At 45.0% G+C, this 20357-nt stretch overlaps 1 protein-coding gene across 1 annotated transcript; it reads right to left on the bottom strand.

Moving 5' to 3' along the window:
* Nucleotides 1-207: 207 nt before the first annotated feature.
* On the bottom strand, nucleotides 208-20357 carry SLC25A47 (solute carrier family 25 member 47). The gene is made up of 6 exons (XM_036748579.1): nucleotides 20208-20357; nucleotides 14057-14100; nucleotides 12042-12113; nucleotides 10179-10361; nucleotides 3429-3708; nucleotides 208-1415 (listed from the first exon to the last, which is right to left on the bottom strand). The coding sequence occupies exons 1-6, from the start codon at nucleotides 20233-20235 to the stop codon at nucleotides 1135-1137; spliced, it is 888 nt and encodes a 295-aa protein (XP_036604474.1). The 5' UTR covers nucleotides 20236-20357; the 3' UTR covers nucleotides 208-1134.

Genomic DNA, 20357 nt, shown 5'->3' with positions numbered 1-20357 from the left:
AGCTATGCATTCCCTATTCCTTCCACTAATTCCCATATGGCACAGTCTCCTGCCTTCCTTACCGTTTTGGTCTCCTTCCTTTAGCCACATTTGTCTCTCCTAAATGAAGGTACCCAGACCTACATTCAATACTACAGTTGTGATCTAGCAGAGATAGAGGACACTGGAACTCTTACCCCTCTGTTCTGAACATTCTGCAACTACTAATGAAGCCTCAGATAACGTTAGTTTTTATTGGCTATGACATCATGATGACTCATACTGGCCTTGAGGTCTACCAAAAAATTCATTACATGATAATAAGAGTGAGCACTTATATAATGCTTTAAGGTTTGCAAAACTCTTTACAATTCCGGGAAGCCACCAGAGAATAGCACACCCAGTAGATGGTATTATTAATCCTCCTTTTACAGATGAGGAAACTGAGGCTTGGAGAAGCTAAATGATGTGCTTAGGGTCACACAGCTAGCAAATGTCTGAGGCAACATTTGGACTCACATCTTCTTGACTTCTAGAGTTCTCACTTTTCCTGATATACTAAAACCATGCAAAACACTTATTTTATTTACATATAGTTCAAAACATCTGAAAGGTTACACTCACAACATTTACAAAAAACATCTGAAAGTGTGACATGTTATCAATATGTACATACTGAAGAACCAGGCTGTCCTTCCCAGAAGCTTTTTAATAGGTGGGTGAGGTAGGCAGGCCCTATGAACAGGGCAGTGCTGAAGTCACAGGGGAAAGAGAGCTGCCTCTTCCAAGGAGATAGACATGGAGAACTCATTTCATGACTTGTGACCTAACAGTCCAGTCTGGCTGGACTCAGTCTCTTTGAATTAATCATTGGTGGGGAGGTAGAACCTAACCAGAGAGCAGCACTGAGACCCCAAGAGGAAGCAGGGAATGGGAAGCTGCCCATTCAACTCCTGAACATTCACTTCAGGGGCCCCAACTTGGATCCTCCAGCTCCCATAGCCAATGGCTGTTAGAATGCGCCATTACTGCTAGAGACTTATAACCCGAGTCCAAAAGTCTGGAATTCAATTCAGTTTCACCCCAGCCCTCTAACCCCAGCTTGGTTCACATCCACACATGGAGCCACCTGCACGTTGGGTATGATGAAGTCGGTTATGTCGTGAAACCCCGGGTTAGTTTCAAGACCGCTTCGTAGGCAACAAAAACCACCATGTTGACAGGGAAGGCTCGACAACAGTTCAGAGCTAGTCCTTTAAACAAGACCCTCACTCCTTCTTCCTTCACGCTTTGTGCGATACAGTGAATGAATCCTCGGTACCGCTGCTGGCCCAGTCCATCAGCCTGAAGGCGAGACTTAATCACATCCATGGGAGTGGCCACGGCCCAGGCCAGGACACCCGCACAGCCGCCAGAGAACAGCACACCCAGGATGTCTGCAAAGGAGAGACAGAGAAGGCCCTCAGCATCGCACTCATTTTACAGAGAAAGGGTCTGCTCTAGGTCAAAGCCTCCTCACCTGGATGATTACAATAGCCTCCTAATTGGTCTGCCACTTTCTAATCTCTCCCTTCTCCACTTCAGTTACCATCTGTACACCTCCACTCCAAACTATTTTGAACCCCCAAAGACCTGAGAAAGGCCTAAAACATGGATTGACCAATCAGGAGAGACATTTTGGCCCACTCTGAGCTTAACCAACCACAATGCTTTGCATGTTTTGGCATAACAGATACGCTTTGCTTTGCTCTCTGAGTGAACTCAAAAGGCCCCTTCCTGTGTCAGCAACTACAAGGCCAGATGAAGCTGACCAGGAGCATTCTTCTGTTTATGACTACCAAAGAGAAGGTGCCTTGAACCAGACACTATCTTGAATAATGGGACTTCTCTTACCTTGGTATTTTATGGACATATGCTACATTATGTTATATCATGTGAATGACAGAAGAAACAGAGATATCCTGGATCTAGAATTTCAATTGACAATTTAACACTTCTCCTGTCTTATTGTATTTACAACCTATCCAATTAAGAAAATTCCTTTTTCATATTGCAGTCAGCACATATGAAGATTGTAATTTTAGCTGACATAGGCATCCTGAGCCAGGAAGCAAAAGAAGGGTGAGAGGGAATTGCTTTGAAGATACAAGGTCTCTTTGGTCTGTCCATTCTTGGGTTCATTGTCTACAATGAGCTCCCATACACATCTCTAAATGCATGTTCTGAAAGCTTTAAGGGAAATAAACATTCACATGCAGCCTAATTTTGTTTGTCTTTCTAAGAATGAATTTAGTCATAGTTGACTCACCGTGAGAAACAAAAGGAAGAATTCTGTTTCCACAGGATTAAAACTACCCCCACCTTTGAGTGATAATAGGATAGAAGTCAGAGATCACAGGTTCTAATCACAGCTGTGACCTAGCAGAACCAGGTTTCTGATTAAGTAAAAGGTCAAAAGGTTGTACGCATGCTTAATGAGCTGTTTAAGGGGGAACATGAAGCGGGTGGTTCAGGAGGTTTCATCTAGCCAACGGAGAGCAAGGGAGGAAATTCGAACTGGGAACAGCATAAAAAGCCTTGCATTTGTCTGAGCAAGCATACTCCATTAGGGAGCTATCCATTTGCTAGGAATGTAAAATAAATAAAAGGAGAACTTTCCTGGCTTCACAACGAGTATCATCGGTCTTTCTAGAATGAACACGTTTCTCACACATCATTAACAAAATAATCTTCCTAAGGCACAAAGTCAACTATGTCACACACTCCTCTGATCAGAAATTTTCAGTGGTTTCCAACTGAATGTCAAATAAAATTCAGGCTCCTTAGCCTAGCATTTAAAGCCCTCCACGTACTGGCAGATGCCTGCCTTTCCAGATTTATTTCCCATAATCCCCCTACATGCATTCTACATTCCATCTAAAATGACCTATTTAGATAGGTTCTGTGGCCCTGTGCCTTCATGTGGCTTCTCTTCCATGCCTGGAAGGCTTTTGCTCCATTCTCCCACCTCTGAAATCCTCAACTCCCTTCAAGGTTTAGTTCAGTTACCACCTCCTAATTGAAGCCTAGTTGTTACTGCCAGGTGGCCTAGAGGATAGATCACTGGCCTTGGAATCAGGAAAAGCCTGAGTTCAAATCCAGCCTCAGACACTAACTATGTGACCCTGGGCAAATCACTTAATCTCAGTCTGTCTCAGTTTCTGGGTGTGTAAAGTAGAGATAATAATGGAACCTGTTGTTGTGAGGACAAAATGAGATAAGATCTGCAGTCACTCGGCAAACCTTAAAGCAACGTGTAAATGCCAGCTATTGTTACCATCCCCCCAACAAGGTAAGCTCCTTGAGGGCAGGGATGAGCTGTCTTTGTGCCGCCAGAATCCAGCCCGGTGCCTGGCACACAGTAAATGCTTAGTCAGTGTCAGTCTTTGCTGAATGAGTGTGGGCCTTACCTGGCTGACTCTGCCCAGCTGGAGTGAGCCACTCACAGACGATGGAGTAGGAGAGGAAGTAGGTGGCAAAGGAATTACAATCTCGGAACATCAACGCCAAGCTGCCTTTGTAGAGGCCTCTCAAGCCTTCTTCCTTGGCCACGGTCTTCAGGCAGTGCAGGGGACCTTGGTACTTGGGTGGGGGAAGGAGTTCACCGGGAGATGTAGAAGTTATCGACGGACGCTGTTTCTGTGTCTGCAGTCGGATTTTGGCCACTTCGGTAGGGGATGTCAGTGTGACCTGGGAAATCAAAGGAAAAGCCAAGAATAAGACTACTGCTGTGTGCAGTGGAAAGAGTGCTGGCCTTGGAGTCAGAGGAGGACTGAGTTCAAACCAAGCATCTGACCTTTAATAGCTGAGTCACTTAAATCTTAGTCTCAGTTTCCTCATCTATAAAATGGAAATAAAAGTACTTGTACAAAAACCCTATCTCTCTCTCTCTCTCTCTCTCTCACACACACACACACACACACACACACACACACACACACACACACACACATTTTTAAACTATCCAGTGCAGGAATTTGTTTTGCTTGATTAAACATATTTGTTATGAGATTTTTTTTTCTTTTTCTCAGTAAGGGGAATTTGTTGGCATAGAAAACAGATTTCTGTTCACTAAAAAAATGTACTTTTTAAAATCTCTGTCTCACAGAATTTTTGAGGAAAGCATTTTGCAAACTCGAAAAGCATCCAGAAATGCTTGCTGTTACTGCCTTCTCACACTGTTGTCACATGGATGTTCTCACAACGTGCCCATTTTCAATAGGATTCTCAGAGAAGTTAATTGACTTTGCCCCGGATCGTACACTAGAGACCTAGTTAAAGGCAGGGTCCATCAGCGCAAGAGCAGCCTGGAGACCTCCAACTGCCAGAGTTTATCCCAGAGGCCTTGACATGGGCAGGTCATTCCAAAAGCAAGCAGCTTCTAAAGCCTCTCTCTACTCCTCCACCACACCCAGTTCCTGTTTTTGGAGCCACTTCCTACAGCCCAGACTAATGATGAAAAGTCCTGGGCTGGAAATCAAGAGAACCTGGGCCAGCATCCTGCCTCTCACACTGACCAGCCATATAACTCACCTAACCTTAGGCAAATTCTCTGGACCCTCTGAACTTCAGTTTTTTCTTTAGTTAAAAAGGGAGAATACTTGTACTTTCTGCTTCCCAGGGGTGTAATGAAGAAAGTAATTTATTAAAAACCTTTTATTCCCTGGGTGGATGAAGGAACATAGACAACAGTGGTAAGGACCTTATAGGTCATCTAGCCCCATGGCTTCATTTTACAGATAAGGATATATTTGGAAAGAAATCTAATATAAAAAAAACAAAATGAATCTGTTTGTTTTAACTTTAAGCACTAGGGAAATGGGAACTGCGGCACAAAGGTTTTATTGTGGGTAACATGGATCTGGTACTGTTCCTACGGAGTGGTCCATTCATACATACATGTTATGGTTCCCCAACCAGACTATAAGTATTTGAGTACAAGACAAGGGGCCAGGGTCTGTCCCAGAGCCTGGCTGGTTGGAGAAGAGAAGCTATGTCTGTGTGGCTTGGTGAGGAAGTGAGCCCTCTCTCCTATGAACCAGAGCCAAGCTCCTTTTCTAATCCAGCTAGCTCAGAAACCTATCAGTCAGAGAGGGATTTCTCAATTAAAGAGACTCTGAACTGGATGGGAAGGGAAAGGAAGGAAACGAGCATTTGTTAAGCGCCTACTATGTGCCAGGTACAGGGCTAAGTGCTTTACAAATGCTACATCATCTGATCCTTGCAGCAACCCTGGAAGGAATGTGGTAGCTCACTGGAAGCTCAGGACATCACGCTCCCTGACTTGCCTTTTTGGTTCTATAGAGGCTAGACGTTTCAGCTGGGTGGCACAGTATATAGAGTGCTGGACCCAGAGTCAGGAATATCTGAGTTTAAATCCAGCCTCAGATACTTACCAGCTGTGTGACCCTGGACAAGTCATTTAGCCTTTGACTGACTCTCAGGTCAATAAGTCCATTCCCCTACCTTTAGGCAGGATTGGATCAACTCAACCAAAAAGATTTCCAAATCATTTTCCCACCTCCTACTTGATGAGAATTTGTACCTTGCTAAAGTAGAGCCCTAGACCAGGAGTCAGGCAAGTGGCCAAGGATCTAATCCTAACCTTATGACTAATGGGGGCATGGGGGCGGGAGGACCTCAGATTTCCCTTCTCTGAGCCTCAGTTTACTCACTTGCAACCCAGTAAACTGAGTTGATCTCTAAGGCCCTTTCCAAGTCTGACATTCTATGATCCCATGACCTCACTGCTTGCTAGAAGCTACAAACACCAGTGGGATCCTTTTCTGTAGGACTCTAAAGCTTCACGGATTTATTTCTCCCACTTTTACCAGGATTCCTGAGAACAGAGGGCCAGTGGTGCCCCTGATGAGGGCACAGTCTCTAGGAACCCCTTGAACCCTTGAACTCTCCTTGAATCTTGCCACTCGACCTGGCCTTGGCCTGAGGCTATAACCATTAAGTCCAAATGCCTACCTTGCCCAGTCTTCTATTGTCCAGCTGTTTCCCACCCTTAATCCTGTTTCCCATCCTTAATCCTGATCAAAATATCTATACACTAGCTCTGTTACCCTAGCCCTTCATGGTCTGTCATTTCCATATAGCCTTCAGCTATTTCCCCCACCCTGGAGTCTGACCTCGTCCTTAAGTCCCTCCCTAGACCCCTCTTCTGGTCACCCCAGACCACCCCTCAATCCCTCCCACAACCTTTGTGTATATAATCTCCATCTTGCCTCCATGAGGTTGGTCAGACCCAATCTAGCTCAGATGGGCCTGGCCCTTTTTCCTTACAGGCGTCCGCAAGGGGTGGGATCTCTTGGGGCAGGCTTATTTGGCTAACTCTTAATAAACTTTGTCCTTTGCCTTGGCTGAGGAGGCTTGAGTCGAATTCTTTCGGCAGGACCCGGCGTGTCGGTACTTTGGGGTGTCGAGCACCTCTCACCCCAAACCCTCATCATTTATGGTTCCCTGAACCGGGAAGCACTGCTAATCTCAAGTTCTTCTCCAGCCAAGACTGAAGGTATGTGAGCCTCCCCCTCTCCCAATCTCCCTCCTCGCTCTTCAAACATTTTGGATGTGCTTCTCGGGCCTGACCTCAGCAGGTCCCAGTGGGTTGGACAGTTTAGTCCAGTGGTCGGACAGTCACGCTGTCCTGGTCAACCTGACGCTATCAGGTGGTTCTCGGTGGGTCGGACAGCTTGGTCCAGTGGTCTCAGTGAGTCAGACAGTCACGCTGTCCTGGTCACCTTGACGCTATCAGGTGGTTCTCGGTCCAGTCGGACAGCTTGGTCCAGTGGTCTCAGTGAGTCAGACAGCCAGGCTGTCGTGGTCAACCTGACGCTATCAGGTGGTTCTCGGTCCAGTCGGACAGCTTGGTCCAATGGTCTCAGTGAGTCAGACAGCCAGGCTGTCGTGGTCAACCTGACGCTGTCAGGTGTTTCTCGGTCCAGTGGTCATGTCGAAGGACATGGACGGATGCCCCATCCGGAAGCATGTGCCAGATCCTTTCAATTGTTTCGGCGCTGGGAATTTGGGAAAGTTTCATGTACCTTCTGTATATTTTGTTTTCTTGTTTTATTTTGTTTGTCTCCCGACAATTACTCCTAACTTCTCCTTTACTAAGGAGAAAGGAATTTCCAGCCGAAGGGACCCTATGCCCTGCCTCTACTGCAGGCCCTGCAACATCTATCACCACAGGCCCTACCCCCAAGGCAATTCCTACTCAGGTTCCAGCCTCGGGCCCTGCCGCCACGGCAATATCTCCTCCCCTAGCCCCTCTCTCTGAGGTAGCACCCACTTGGGTCTCTGGGGTATCTTCCCCTCTGACCTCTACCCCTCCTCAGGTACTAGCTGATCTCCCTTGCCAGGCAGATGCCTTGGCCTTGCAGTCTAATCTACTTCAGCCCCAAGCTCCAGGTCCCACAGCGCCTTCAAGGCTTTTTCCCCTGAGGGAAATGCCTGCCTCCCCTGCTGGGACAAGGAGATTGCATGTTCCATTCTCCATTTCAGATCTCATCCAAATTAAAGAAAAACTGGGGAGATACTCAGAAGATCCCACTAAGTTTACTGAGGGTTTTAGGGATCTGTCCCTACAATTTGAACTTTCTTGGTGTGATTTGCATATCCTCTTCTCTACCTGTTGTACCACTGAGGAGAAGAGGAGAATATGGGAACACGCTCAAAAATTTGGGGACAGTTTGGCTAGCAATAACCCCATAAACTATCCCCCAGGAATAGCTGCTGTTCCAACTAGTGACACAGGATGCCATTATCAAAGGAGTGAGGATAGAGAAAAGAGAGACCATATGGTAATTTGCCTGTTAGAAGGCCTAAGAACTGCATTTCAAAAGCAAATAAATTTTCAAAAAATTAGGGAGATTACTCAGGGAGAAAAAGAAAACCTTGTCCTTTTCGAAGCCCGGCTAGTAGAAGCTATTAAGAAGTATACAAATTTGGATCCTGATTCTATTGAAGGGGCGGCAATACTTAACTTGTATTTCATTAATCAGTCTGCCCCAGATATTAGGAGGAAACTGCAGAAATTGGCAATGGGACCCCAAACACCTCAGGCCCAATTACTGGAGACAGCATTCGGAGTGTTCAATGATAGAGACTTAGTCCAGGCAGAGGAAAAAGCCAGAGACAGAGAACATGCCCAATTCTTGGCAGCTGCCATGGCCAGGAGATTGCCGGAGGGTGCTTCTGGCAACTTTGGCAAAGGGGAAACCTGCTTTCGATGTCACAAGGAGGGTCACTGGTCTAAGGAGTGCCCCTCTAGGGCGCCCCCCGGGAAGAAGCCTCTAGGATCCACGCCTCCAGGACCATGCCCAGCATGTCCCCGAGGCTGGAAAAGTGGTAGAGCCTCCTCCCAGCACCCTGTCCTCCAGTCTTCTCAAGACTGGAGGCTTGGCTGTGCTCCCACTTTCTCCACCTCTCTCGCGGAGCCCTGGGCAAAATCGAGGCAGAAGGTAAGGTTACCCACTTTATCACGGCTATGTTCTCTTGTTTTAACTAATGGCTCTGGCCCCACATGCCCCTCGACCCATCAGGTCATGGGCATCAAGGATCTGTTGTCTGAACACTCCTTCTCTGCCCCTGCCTTTTGGGGAAGGGACCTGATGGTGAAATTGGGAAGCCAATTTTCTCTAGTTAAACCTCATAACTCCCTTTTCCCTCTGTTTCCCAGACCTCCCCATGTTCCCCCAGAGGCATGGGAGAGGGTTGAGCCAATTGTTTGGGATCAGGGAATTCCTGGGCAAGCTACTTCTGCCACCCCAGCCATAGTTCCCCTCCATTGCCTTCAATATCCAATTAAGTCCAAGGCTTGGGAGGGGCTGCAACCATTAATTGGCACTCAAGGCCCTGACTCACTCCCTCTAGAGTGGGGCCCCTACCCAGCACAAGCTTTTGGGACTTTGAAAACTAAACTGACCACCACTCCAGCATTAGCCTTACCTAATCTAGAAAAACCCTTCACTCACTCTGCTGAAGGAAGGAGAGGACAGGCTTTGGGAATTCTAATCCAGTCCTTAGGATCTGACCCCTGTTTTCCAAAACAATTAGATTCTCTGGCTGCTACAGCCATTCCAATTGAGGAAGCTTCTAAGCCTCTAGCAGACCAGCCCCTAGAAGCTCTGCCTTGCCAGAGCACCCTGGAAGCAGAGGGCCACCAGTGCCTGGCTAACCACAGGCTCACCAAACATCAAACCTTGCTTTTAGATATCCCCGACCTAATTTGGATGTGCTACACACTCCTGAACCCCGAAGCAGAACAAGTGGTTAGGGGAGCTAGGTATGAAATAGTCATCTTTAATTCCCACCAGGGATATTGTCCTTTCTCTGTACTCCTGTACTGTCTGTTTTGTTGTTTGCTTAACTTCCTTGCCAGGTTTGTCTCCTCCAGTCTCCAAGCCATCAACTTCCAGATGACTGTGCACCCCTTGAACTGGACCCATCAAGCCAGCTCTATGCCCCTTGTCAGCAGGAAGCAATTCCAGAAGCTGAGACCTTCGTCCCTGACCCCAAAAGAATTTGGGTCCCATTTGTTTGAGGGGGGAATGATGAGGGCACAGTCTCTAGGAACCCCTTGAACCCTTGAACTCTCCTTGAATCTTGCCACTCGACCTGGCCTTGGCCTGAGGCTATAACCATTAAGTCCAAATGCCTACCTTGCCCAGTCTTCTATTGTCCAGCTGTTTCCCACCCTTAATCCTGTTTCCCATCCTTAATCCTGATCAAAATATCTATACACTAGCTCTGTTACCCTAGCCCTTCATGGTCTGTCATTTCCATATAGCCTTCAGCTATTTCCCCCACCCTGGAGTCTGACCTCGTCCTTAAGTCCCTCCCTAGACCCCTCTTCTGGTCACCCCAGACCACCCCTCAATCCCTCCCACAACCTTTGTGTATATAGTCTCCATCTTGCCTCCATGAGGTTGGTCAGACCCAATCTAGCTCAGATGGGTCTGGCCCTTTTTCCTTACAGGCGTCCGCAAGGGGTGGGATCTCTTGGGGCAGGCTTATTTGGCTAACTCTTAATAAACTTTGTCCTTTGCCTTGGCTGAGGAGGCTTGAGTCGAATTCTTTCGGCAGGACCCGGCGTGTCGGTACTTTGGGGTGTCGAGCACCTCTCACCCCAAACCCTCATCACCCCCACTTACCCTGACAATGCCAGAGGCACATCCTGAAAGGGTGATGTCCATTTTGGAGGGCTTCACAGCCGCATTGCCGTACTTGAGCTTGCAGATGTGAGAAAGGCAATGCCTATAGGTGCCGAAGGAGACTGAGGAGACCAGAGACACTGTACACACTGGCAGGGAGAGCCCCCTGTAGAAGCCAGAGAGCTGGAGCCAGGAAACCAGAAGAAAGAGAAGAAAAGAGAGATCGAGAGATGGTTAGAAAAGTATCAGTCACAGGCTGACTTCCTGATTCAGAGTTTCTAGTCTTTCCGCCCATTGGGACCTTCCCTTGGCTAATCTCTAAGAGCATTTAATGTATGTACCTCAGACATCGATTCTTGTTCTTATCAATCAATCAATAAAAGCATTTGTTAAGTACCTACTATGTACCAGGCACCATGCCTGGTACATAGTAGGGGATACAAAAAGAGGCAAAAGGCGGTCCCTGCTCTCAAGGAGCTTACACTCTAACGGAGGAGATACCATACCACATCACGCTATCTCTTATTGCCTTCTGGTTCGTCTTTGAGTCAATGGGTGCTCACAGCTGACTTCCTGAGGACAGGCACCAAATGTCTTTCTCCTGCCTCCTCCACAGCTTAGCACAATGCCCCAGCACACAGTAAGGGCTTAATAAGATAACTCTATAGAAGGAATAACTGAAAACAAAACTGGGATGTAGTCCAAAGAGACTAAATGTTATTACCACAGAGACAGGGACTGACCTCTGATTCTGTTGGCACAGTGAACTTCCAGGTGAGGAAGCCAGTTTGCTTGTTTATCCCCCATTAGGTTATAAATTCCTTGTGGGCAGGGACTGTCTTCTGCCTCTTTCTATATCCCCAGTGTTCAGCTCAGTGCCTGGCACATAGTAGGTGCTTAACAAATATTTATTGACTGAATGATGGAAAGTAACTTTGCCTTAACTAGAACTGGGTAACAACAGCATTGCCCACTCCTCCTAGAGCATTTAGCTCTGGGTCTTAGCCACCATCTGTGCTCCAGAAACGCAGGTGATCCAAACAAAGGAAAGAACGCAGGCGTCACTGAATAGTAAGTGCCCATTAGTGGAAGTGCCGATGTAGAGGCTGAATGACTCCTCCTGCCTCCATCAAAGATGCTGCGGACAGCCAGTACTTCTTTGATCAGGAAGTTGAACGGGGTGATGAATAAAGCTCTTAACTCTACAATTCTCTGAACTGCATTGACTTTAGAGAGGTAGCATGGCTGACTGATTAGAGTACCGGGCTTGAATCCCATCTCAGGCACCTATCAGTTGTGTGACCCTGAGCTCTCTGGGCTTCAGTTTCTCCACCTGCAAACTGGGAATGATAGGAGTTTACAGGGCTCTCCTGAGGATCGATTTACTTAATTTGTTGTCGTTCAGCTGCTCGGTCACGTCCAACTTTTTGTGACCCCATGGTCACAAACCCCATCCATGGGGTTTTCTCAGCAAAGATCCTGGAGTGGTTTGCCATTTCCGTCTCCAACAGATTAAGACAGATAGAGGTTAAGTACTTGGCCATGGTCACACAGCTAGTAAGTGTCTGAGGTTGGATTTGAACTCGGGTCTTTCTGACTCCAGGCCCAGCGCTCTAACCACTGACCCATCTCACCATCACTGCTAATTATTCATCTCAGAAGGAAAAATCTTGTCTCAGTGCTTTCCCACCAAAACCTAATTCATTTGAATTTTAAAATGAGCTTGGCAAACTACCCTTTGGTCGGGAGATGGAGGAGGCTGGAAGACAGTGAGTGTCCTTCTCAAATGGTACTGATATTTGCCCTCTGGCGGAAACAAACTCCTAAATGAAATGTCTATACTAACCAAGGGCATAGACTTACCTTCTCTGCTTTGTATAGTTCTCGAACACAGTTCCAGAAGCTAGTATACTTCTTTTCAGTTTGGATTCGGACCTGTAAAGGAGGAGATGATTTAGAGCTCACTGGACCCAAGGAAGCAACGATAAGGATTCTCAGGACTTGAGGGGTCACCCCATGATACCCTGTAAGTTCTGTTTCTACATCAGTGAAACCAGGAGAAGAGACATAGAGGGTAAGGGAATTAGAGAGCTTTCAGAGACTTTAGGATAGAAGAAAGGCAGGAATGTGAGGAATCGTGGAAAAGCCCCAGAAGTCCTGGACAGTGAAATGACATCTCATCAGTTAGATAAAATGAGATAACATATGTAAGAGACCTTGAAAATCACTAAGAGCTGTAAAGTGCTAGCTATCATTATTATGGGTATTATTGTAAACCCACAAACAGGAGATATAAAAGAAATAGCAGTTCTTTAATTCAATTTTATTATATTTTCTATTCTAAATTCTGAGAAAGTAATTTTCAAAGGCTAGAAATTGCCACTGTTCCCAGCCAGATATGGTATATTATGTACAGATCTGAGTGATACATTTTATTGAGGACATTATCAAAATAGAACATGTCCAGAGGGCCACCAAGACTGTGAGAGGACTAGAAATCATGTCTTCTTAGCACTGGTTGACAGAACTGGAGATGGAGCGGGGATTGTGGATAGTGCTGGACAGAGCCAGGAAGACCTAGGTTTAAATTCCACCCTAGACACCTACTAGTTGTGTCACCCTGGGCATATTACTAAACCTCTCTGGGCCTCAGTTTCCTCATTTGTAAAATAAGAGACTTGCACTGAATGACCTCTAAGGTCCCTTCCAGCTCAAAATCTGTAGTCCTATGTTTAGCGTAGAGAAGTGTTGACTTAAACAAACTGAGAGCTGTCTTCAGCTATCTGAAAGACTGAAGGAAGAAAGAGAATAGACTGATTCTGGATATTTCAAGAAGCCACGGCTAGGGACAATGGGTATAAATTACAAGAAGGTTGACTTCAGCTAAATAGAAGGAAGAACTCCATAATAGTCAGGTAATGGCCTTCCCATCACTGAAATGTTCAACTCAAGGCTGAATGAATGACTCTTGGGGAGAGGGAGAAGAGTGGAGGGGGGGCAAGTGGACCTTCTGACATTCTGAAGTCCCCATCTAACTGAGAGTCCACAATTTTATAAATGAACTGGCTTAGGCTGTCAAAAGGGGTTAGTCTGAACAAGTGAATAAAAACTAATGTTAACAACTGAAAACAGGTGATGGAGTACTGAGAGGACCAAACTGAAAAGAGTATTAGAAAAGAGTACTAGAAAAGAGTACTAGAGTACCCCCACTGAATCATTCTTCTCAATGAAGTAGTCACTCTCACAGGCTGGAAACCCAGAGGATGGCTTCTACCTTAGGTTCTAGGGGTAACCCTGGTGAGATGTACTATAGCTTACAAGCCCCCATTGGTGTGCCTCTTTTTAAACAGTCAGCCAACTGACACAATTAGCAAATAGAAAAGGTCTCAGAAACATAGGCTTGAGTCTCAGTTCTGATCTTTATTACTTGATGGATATTGGTCAAACCACTGAACTTCTATGGGCCTCAGTTTTTTTCCTCTATAAAAGGAAAGGGTAGAGTTTGATAATTTCTAAGGTCCTTTTAAGATCTAAATCCTACAATCCTATGCCAGTAAGCTAAGTTAACAAATGATGACTATTGGGGCAGCTAGTGGCACAGTGAGTAGAACACCGGCCCTGGGTTCAGGAGGACCTGAGTTCAAATCCGGCCTCAGACACTTGACACACTTACTAGCTGTGTGACCTTGGGCAAGTCACTTAACCCCAATTGCCCTGCCTTCCCCTCTAGAAAAACCAAATAAATAAATAGATAGATAGATAGATAGATAAATAAATGACGACTGTTACTGAGACAAACGTGTTGAAGATAGAGAAGTAAGGAAGAAAGGGCAATGAAATGCAGACTCAGGGCAACTTGAGGGCAAGAATTAAAGTACCTTCACTGTGTCCAGGGGGTAACCCACAGCAACGCCACAGACACCTGAAAGAAACAGAAATTTTGCAGATGAATGGCACATCATTCCTTAACCTATTAACTCCCTTAGAGGAATTTATTAAAGAGACCAGAGAGATGTGAGGACTCCCAAAGAGTTAGAGGCCCCTGTCACAGTCTGTCAGGAAGATGCTCGATTCTAGGGAATCTTCCCCAATTATTCGATTCAGTTCAGGCATCCTCCTCCTCCCACCTTCCTAGGTTGGACTTGCAGGATATGTCATCATCACTCCAACCTCTTTTGTCCTGGTTCCCCAGCAGTATGGAACCCAATTATAGGCCACAGAAGACTTCCAGAGGAACACAAGCACAGCACTCCAGAGTGAGGGCCAAACAACACTAGGGAAGATAGATGGGGAAAATCCAGAACTACAAAAGCTGAGTCACAGCAAGCCAGGTAGTGCGGTAGATTGGGTGCCAGGCCCGGAATCAGGAAGACCTGACTTCAAATCTGACCTCAGACACTTACTAGCTGTGTGGCCTAGGGCAAGTCACATAACACCTGTTTGCCTCAGTTTCCCCATCTGTAAAATGGGGATGATAATAGTACCTACTTTCCCAGGGTTGTTGTGAGATAATAACAGTGCCCAGCACTACAGCAGGTGCTCTATAAATGCTAGCTATTATCACTGCAGTGATTAGCACAGTGCTGGAATATAGTAAGCACTATATACATATTAGTAATTAATTAGCAATTAGCTGCCATTCACCTTCCCACTCCTTCCTACACACAGTCTCAGACTCGTAGGCTCTCCAGAGCTAGAAGGCCACCTCTGTGGTCTAACCCTCGCTTGAACAAGGCTCCCCTCCATAAGCCCCTGACAGGTGTCATCTAGACTTTACTTTGGAGACCCTGAGTAGGAGGCGGCCTGGTCCATGGCTCAGACCATTAAGCACTTTATCTAAACACCAAGACCGCACCTGTCCCTTTGGAACTTCTACCCTGTGTTCCTAACTCGACAAGTGGAATGACAAGCAGAACGAGGCTGCATTATGCCTGTAACTTGCAGGAGAGTCGGGCTGATGTGCTGATCAAACCAGGGTAAGCCTGCACTGAAGGTGCTGAGGCCAGCACAGACACCTTACCCACTCGAGGAGAGTCCCTCATGCTTCCCATCCATACAAAGCCCCAGCAAAGCAACTCCGCCCTTAACTGTTGCTACCACCCTGATGCTCATTTCTGGTGCCCACCCCCAGCAGGATGCTTGTCCAGAACATCATCACTGTCACACAATGGATGTTAGAGGATCAAGAGAAATGTCTTGAGGTTGAGGGCAGTGAGAGCTTTTGGCCATGAAGAGCCACGAGCCTGTTCTATAGTTAGGGAAACAATCAGTCCTCAGTTTCCTTATCTGTAAAAAGATGATGAGGATGACACATTAATTACTTTACTGAGCAGCCTTAAGGAAAGGGCTATGTGAACCTTAAAATGCTACACGAATAGGAATTATCAGGATTTTTTTATTATTAGGATCACAATAGAGATAAAAAGAAAGCACTCTGGGTGTACAGAGAAGGGAGTGACTACTTCTTGGTAGGGAAGGGGATCAAGAAAGGTTTCATGTAGGAGGGTATTCATTGTGATATGCTGCCTTTCTGAATGAAGATGGATAATTCACAGCTACTTAGTGTTTGACCTTTAAAAGAAGAAGGAAAAAGGTAAGGGGAAGAAGGGGAAAAGGAAGGAAAGGAAAGGAAGAGGGAAGGGACGAAGGAAGGAAGGAAGGAAGGAAGGCAAGGAGGAAGGAAGGGAGATAAGGAGGAAGGAAGTGAAAAGAGAAAGGAAGAGAAGGGAAGGGAAATGGGAAGGGGGAAGGGAAGGGACCTAGTTTGTGTAAATCCAGAGCTTTAGTTTTGGGCCACAAATCACAACTCTATGGCAGTTCCTTCTCCTGAACCCGTTGGTATCCTCTTCTGATACCTCACTGTGGTGCCAATGTATATCAAGACTATTTCAACGGGACACAACCTCTGGCTGTTCCTACCAAGTTGGAAAGGATTCAAGTATGGGCCCAGACTCAGATTTTGAGTCTGTCCTCTGAGGACCAGACTAGAGACATGAAAGTATTCATGGAAAATTCCCAAGCATAAAAAAGTTCAGAAAGGCCTAACACAAGGGAATTATCTATTTGATCATGAAAATTTTGGGCTATAATTCACAAAGACTTTCTAAAAAGACATGGAGGGACTACGATCCTGGAGTCATGGAATAAGTGCATACGCTGAGGAAATCAAGTTGCATTGGGGTATAACATTCCATTGGACTACTCCTCTCAATTAGGCTGTCACCCTCACAGGTTAGAAACCCAGAGGATGGCTTCCACCTGAGGTCCTAGGGGTAATCCTGGTAATATGTACTACAGCTCACAAGCCCCTACCAGCATGTTTCTTTTTAAACAGTCAGCCAGCTGACACCTTTGGCTCTTAGCAGAGGCATTTGCTGACTAAGATGGCATAGTAAAACAGTAGTTACAAAACATCTCCTCTTCCCCAAAAACTGGAGTGCACTCTTACAGAAACATACACTGCTCTAAGAGAAAAAGGCACAAATATAATGGTAGTAGAAACAGATGTGTTTAAGGCAGCTCACAACTACTGGTATTGCAGAACATCAAAGTCTTTTCTCTTTTTATAGAGTCCTCTAGAAACTTTCCCTTATACTCAGCAGCTTCGCTGGACAGTTTGCTTAGCTGGGCTCCTAGGTCATACTTCTCTCCATGGCTTGATTGCCAGGCAGGACTGTCTTTCTCTTGAGTCCACAGCCATCTCCTTGTTCAAAGCTTTTTCCTTCCTGGAATGACTGTTTTTCTGTATCTGTTTCTGCCTGTAGTATGTGTCTTTACTCCAAGCATATTTCCGAGTCTCTCAAACTGATGAACTTGTGAGCTGGGGAGGAAGCACTCAAATTGTTGTACTCAAATTGCTGATAGAGGCCATGGCCAGTGGGAAGAAGAGAAAGAAATCTCTTCCTGCCTCCCCCTCCTCCAGAGGTCTCCCTGACTCACAAGCTGTCTTTTAAAGGTCACCTAGCAATCCCCTTCTGATTTACTCAAAGATGTCACATGTCTCAAACAAAAACACCTTATTAACAAATTAAAACTCCACTATCTATGAGTAAATTACTTCAATTGAGAATCACATCTCCCCGCTTTTTTCAATAACTCTGACCCCCAGGTAAATAAGCAGAGAGATGAGGAAAACCCACTGTACTAGAGACATAACACTTCTCAGAGGGAAACCAATTTCCCAGAAATAATACTGAAGGCACTTTTAATTATTATTTTTTTTTAGCACATAAACCTTATAGAGCAGGAAAGGGACCTTGAAGCCTGAATTGTATAACACCCTCATTTTATATCTGATTAAACTGAGGCTCGGAGAGAGTAAAAATGGTTTGTCCAAAGTTACAGAGTGAGTCATTGGCAGAATTGGGATGAGGACCCTTTTCCCCAGACAGATTTCTTAATTCAAAGTCATTTCGCTATACCACACAGTCATCACCCTGGCGAATGCTGGCAGCTTTCCACTGATAACCTCATCTAAGATCATAGATCATTAACATTTGGAATCATGGCCCTTTCCCCTCATTCTTTGGGGAGGCTCCTCCTCCAAAAACCCCAGTGTCCTAAAAAAATCAATCTGTTTTTCACAAGGCAAATATTGACCTGACATAACACTATTTCTTTTACTTAAAATAGAATTGTCAGGTTAGCACCTCTATTTGGCATTAATTTTGAATGATATTACCCAACTCTGATCTTTAGCTTTCTGTATCACAGTTCTGCAACCGGTCTTTCCACAGCATGGAATGGAGGGAGTGGGAGCAGATGGGGGTGTACAGAAGTCCCTCAACCCCAACATTTTGGATAAATTGAGAATCTGGCTTTTGTGTGATCTCTCTGGGTCTCAGTTTTATCATTTGTCATAGAATTACTCAGACTCAGAGTCAGAAGAGACCATAGATTTAATCTAACCCAACATTTACTCAAAGTAGGAATCTCCTCAAATGCCTTACAGATAATTATCCATCAGTCCTCTTTTTGAAGATTTCAAGTGACAGAAAACTTACTGTCTATGACCCAACAGAATAGAAGCTTGTGGAGGGCATGGACCATTCCATTTATGTCATTGGATCTCTACAACCTAGTACTATGCCTGACACACAATTAGTACTTAATGCCTATTGCTTGATTAATTATCTGTTGAAGCAACCCATTTCATTGTTGGCTACCTCCTATTGTTAGGACATTTTCCCTTCTACTGAGCAGAAATCTCTGTGATTTTTTTCGCATTTCACTGTTCCACTATCTGGCCCCAAATAGAGTAAATCCATTCATTCTTCCACTTAATAGCCCTTCATAGACTTGAAGCCAGACATCATATCCTCCCTTAAATCTTCTCTTAGCTGTGAATGGGTTGAATCATTCTGGAAGGCAATTTGGAACTATATTTCAAAATTCACTAAATTCTGCACATTCTTTGAATTCAGCGATACTGCTACTGGGCATGTAACCCTTAAAGAGATCAAAGAAAGAGGCAAAGGGCCTCTATGGACAAAAATATCTATAGCAGCACTTTTTCTTATGCCAAAAAAGGGAGAAATCATTGGAGTATCTATCAACTGAAGAAAGGTGGAACAAGTTAGGTGCATCAATGCACTAGAATATTATTATGCTTTAAGAAGTGACAAAAGATGCAGATTCAAAGAAGACTGAGAAAATTTGTATGAACTGATACAGAGTAAAGTGAGCGAAATCAATAGAACAATTTCCGATGACTGTAATAATGTAAAGAAAATCAACTTTGAAAGACTTCAGAACTTGACTGAAGCAAGTCATGAATACATCACCCCTTAGCAAAGAGGAGGTGATAGACTATAGGTTTGAAGTTAAGACTTACATTTTCAGACACAACCCATGTGTGGATTTGTTTTGCTTATTTATAATCATTCGTTGCTCAGAATGACTTTCATTTGATTTCGAAAGGGAAGAGATGTGGTGGGGAATGAGGAAGAGAAAGAGGAAGAGAAGAAGAAGAAGAATCAATGAAACATTAAAAAAATTCCCAGAAGAGAGCAGAAGGAAGTTCAGAAGGGGACACAGACAAACAAGGCTGTGTGTGCACTAACGTATTAAATGTCCTATATGCTTAAGCAAGTTGTATGTGATAGAGAGTTATGGTCTCATACAATCAGAGCTAGGAGGGACCTTAGAGATCACTCAGCCAAACTACCCCATTCATTCCATAGAAGAGAAAACTGAAGCCCATAGAGGAGTGAGTTGTCTAGGGGAACATGCTGAATTGGTGGCAGAGAAGAGACCAGAGTCTAGGTGTCCCAACTCCCAATCCAATACTCTTTCTACACAAACGATGCCACTATCTCACTTACTGACCTCAGTTCCTTGATCTGTAAAATCTGCAGGCACTAAGGCCCCTTCCAGCTCCAAAACTTGAGCTCTAACATTCTATATTTTGTAATTTCCAAGGACTCTTCCAGTTGTGACATTCTATGTTATGTATTTCTAAGTCAGTTAATAAGCAATTATTAAACACCAACTATGTGCTACGCACTGTGTTACGTGCTAAGAATACAAAGAAAGGCAAAAGACAGTCCTTTCTCTCAAGGAGCTCAGTCTAATGGGGGAGACAACATGCAAATAACTATGTACAAACAAACTATAGAAGGGATAAACTGGAAATAACCAACAGAGGGAAGGCACTAGAATTAAGAAAGACTAGGAAAGGCTTCCTATACAAATGATTTTAGTTGGGACTTGAGGGAAGCCCAGGAAACCCAAGAGACAGAAATAAGGAAGAGCTTTCCAGGCCCCTTTAAGCGCTGACATTTTATTGTATATGATTCTAAATCAAACGTCAAACAAATTGCTTGACATGATGGTTTCCCAGACGGTCTTGGCCAGCTGTGAAATATCAGGTAAACTCTTTGGATCTTAATTCTGTCCACACAGTCCAACACTTTCTATGCAAATACTGTCCAGGACTCTACCTAACTGACTGTTCTCAGTTATTCTTAACACTTTTTTCTTCTTTCTTCCTTCCTTCCTTCCTTCCTTCCTTTCTTTTTCTTTCTTTACCTCCAATGGCTCCAGCAATGAAATCCATCTGCAATCTAGGGGGCTGTTTCCTGTTCAGAAGTGGAAAAGAGGTTCAGCCCCAGGGGCAGGATCCTTTTAGTTGGCCAGGAATTGGGTCCTTAGGATAGCCACAGTGTTTTTGCTACTTCC

This window comes from Trichosurus vulpecula, chromosome 3 (assembly GCF_011100635.1).
Source record: "Trichosurus vulpecula isolate mTriVul1 chromosome 3, mTriVul1.pri, whole genome shotgun sequence".
Classification (NCBI taxonomy): Eukaryota; Metazoa; Chordata; class Mammalia; order Diprotodontia; family Phalangeridae; genus Trichosurus; species Trichosurus vulpecula.
This window is presented reverse-complemented; position numbering and strand designations above follow the sequence as displayed.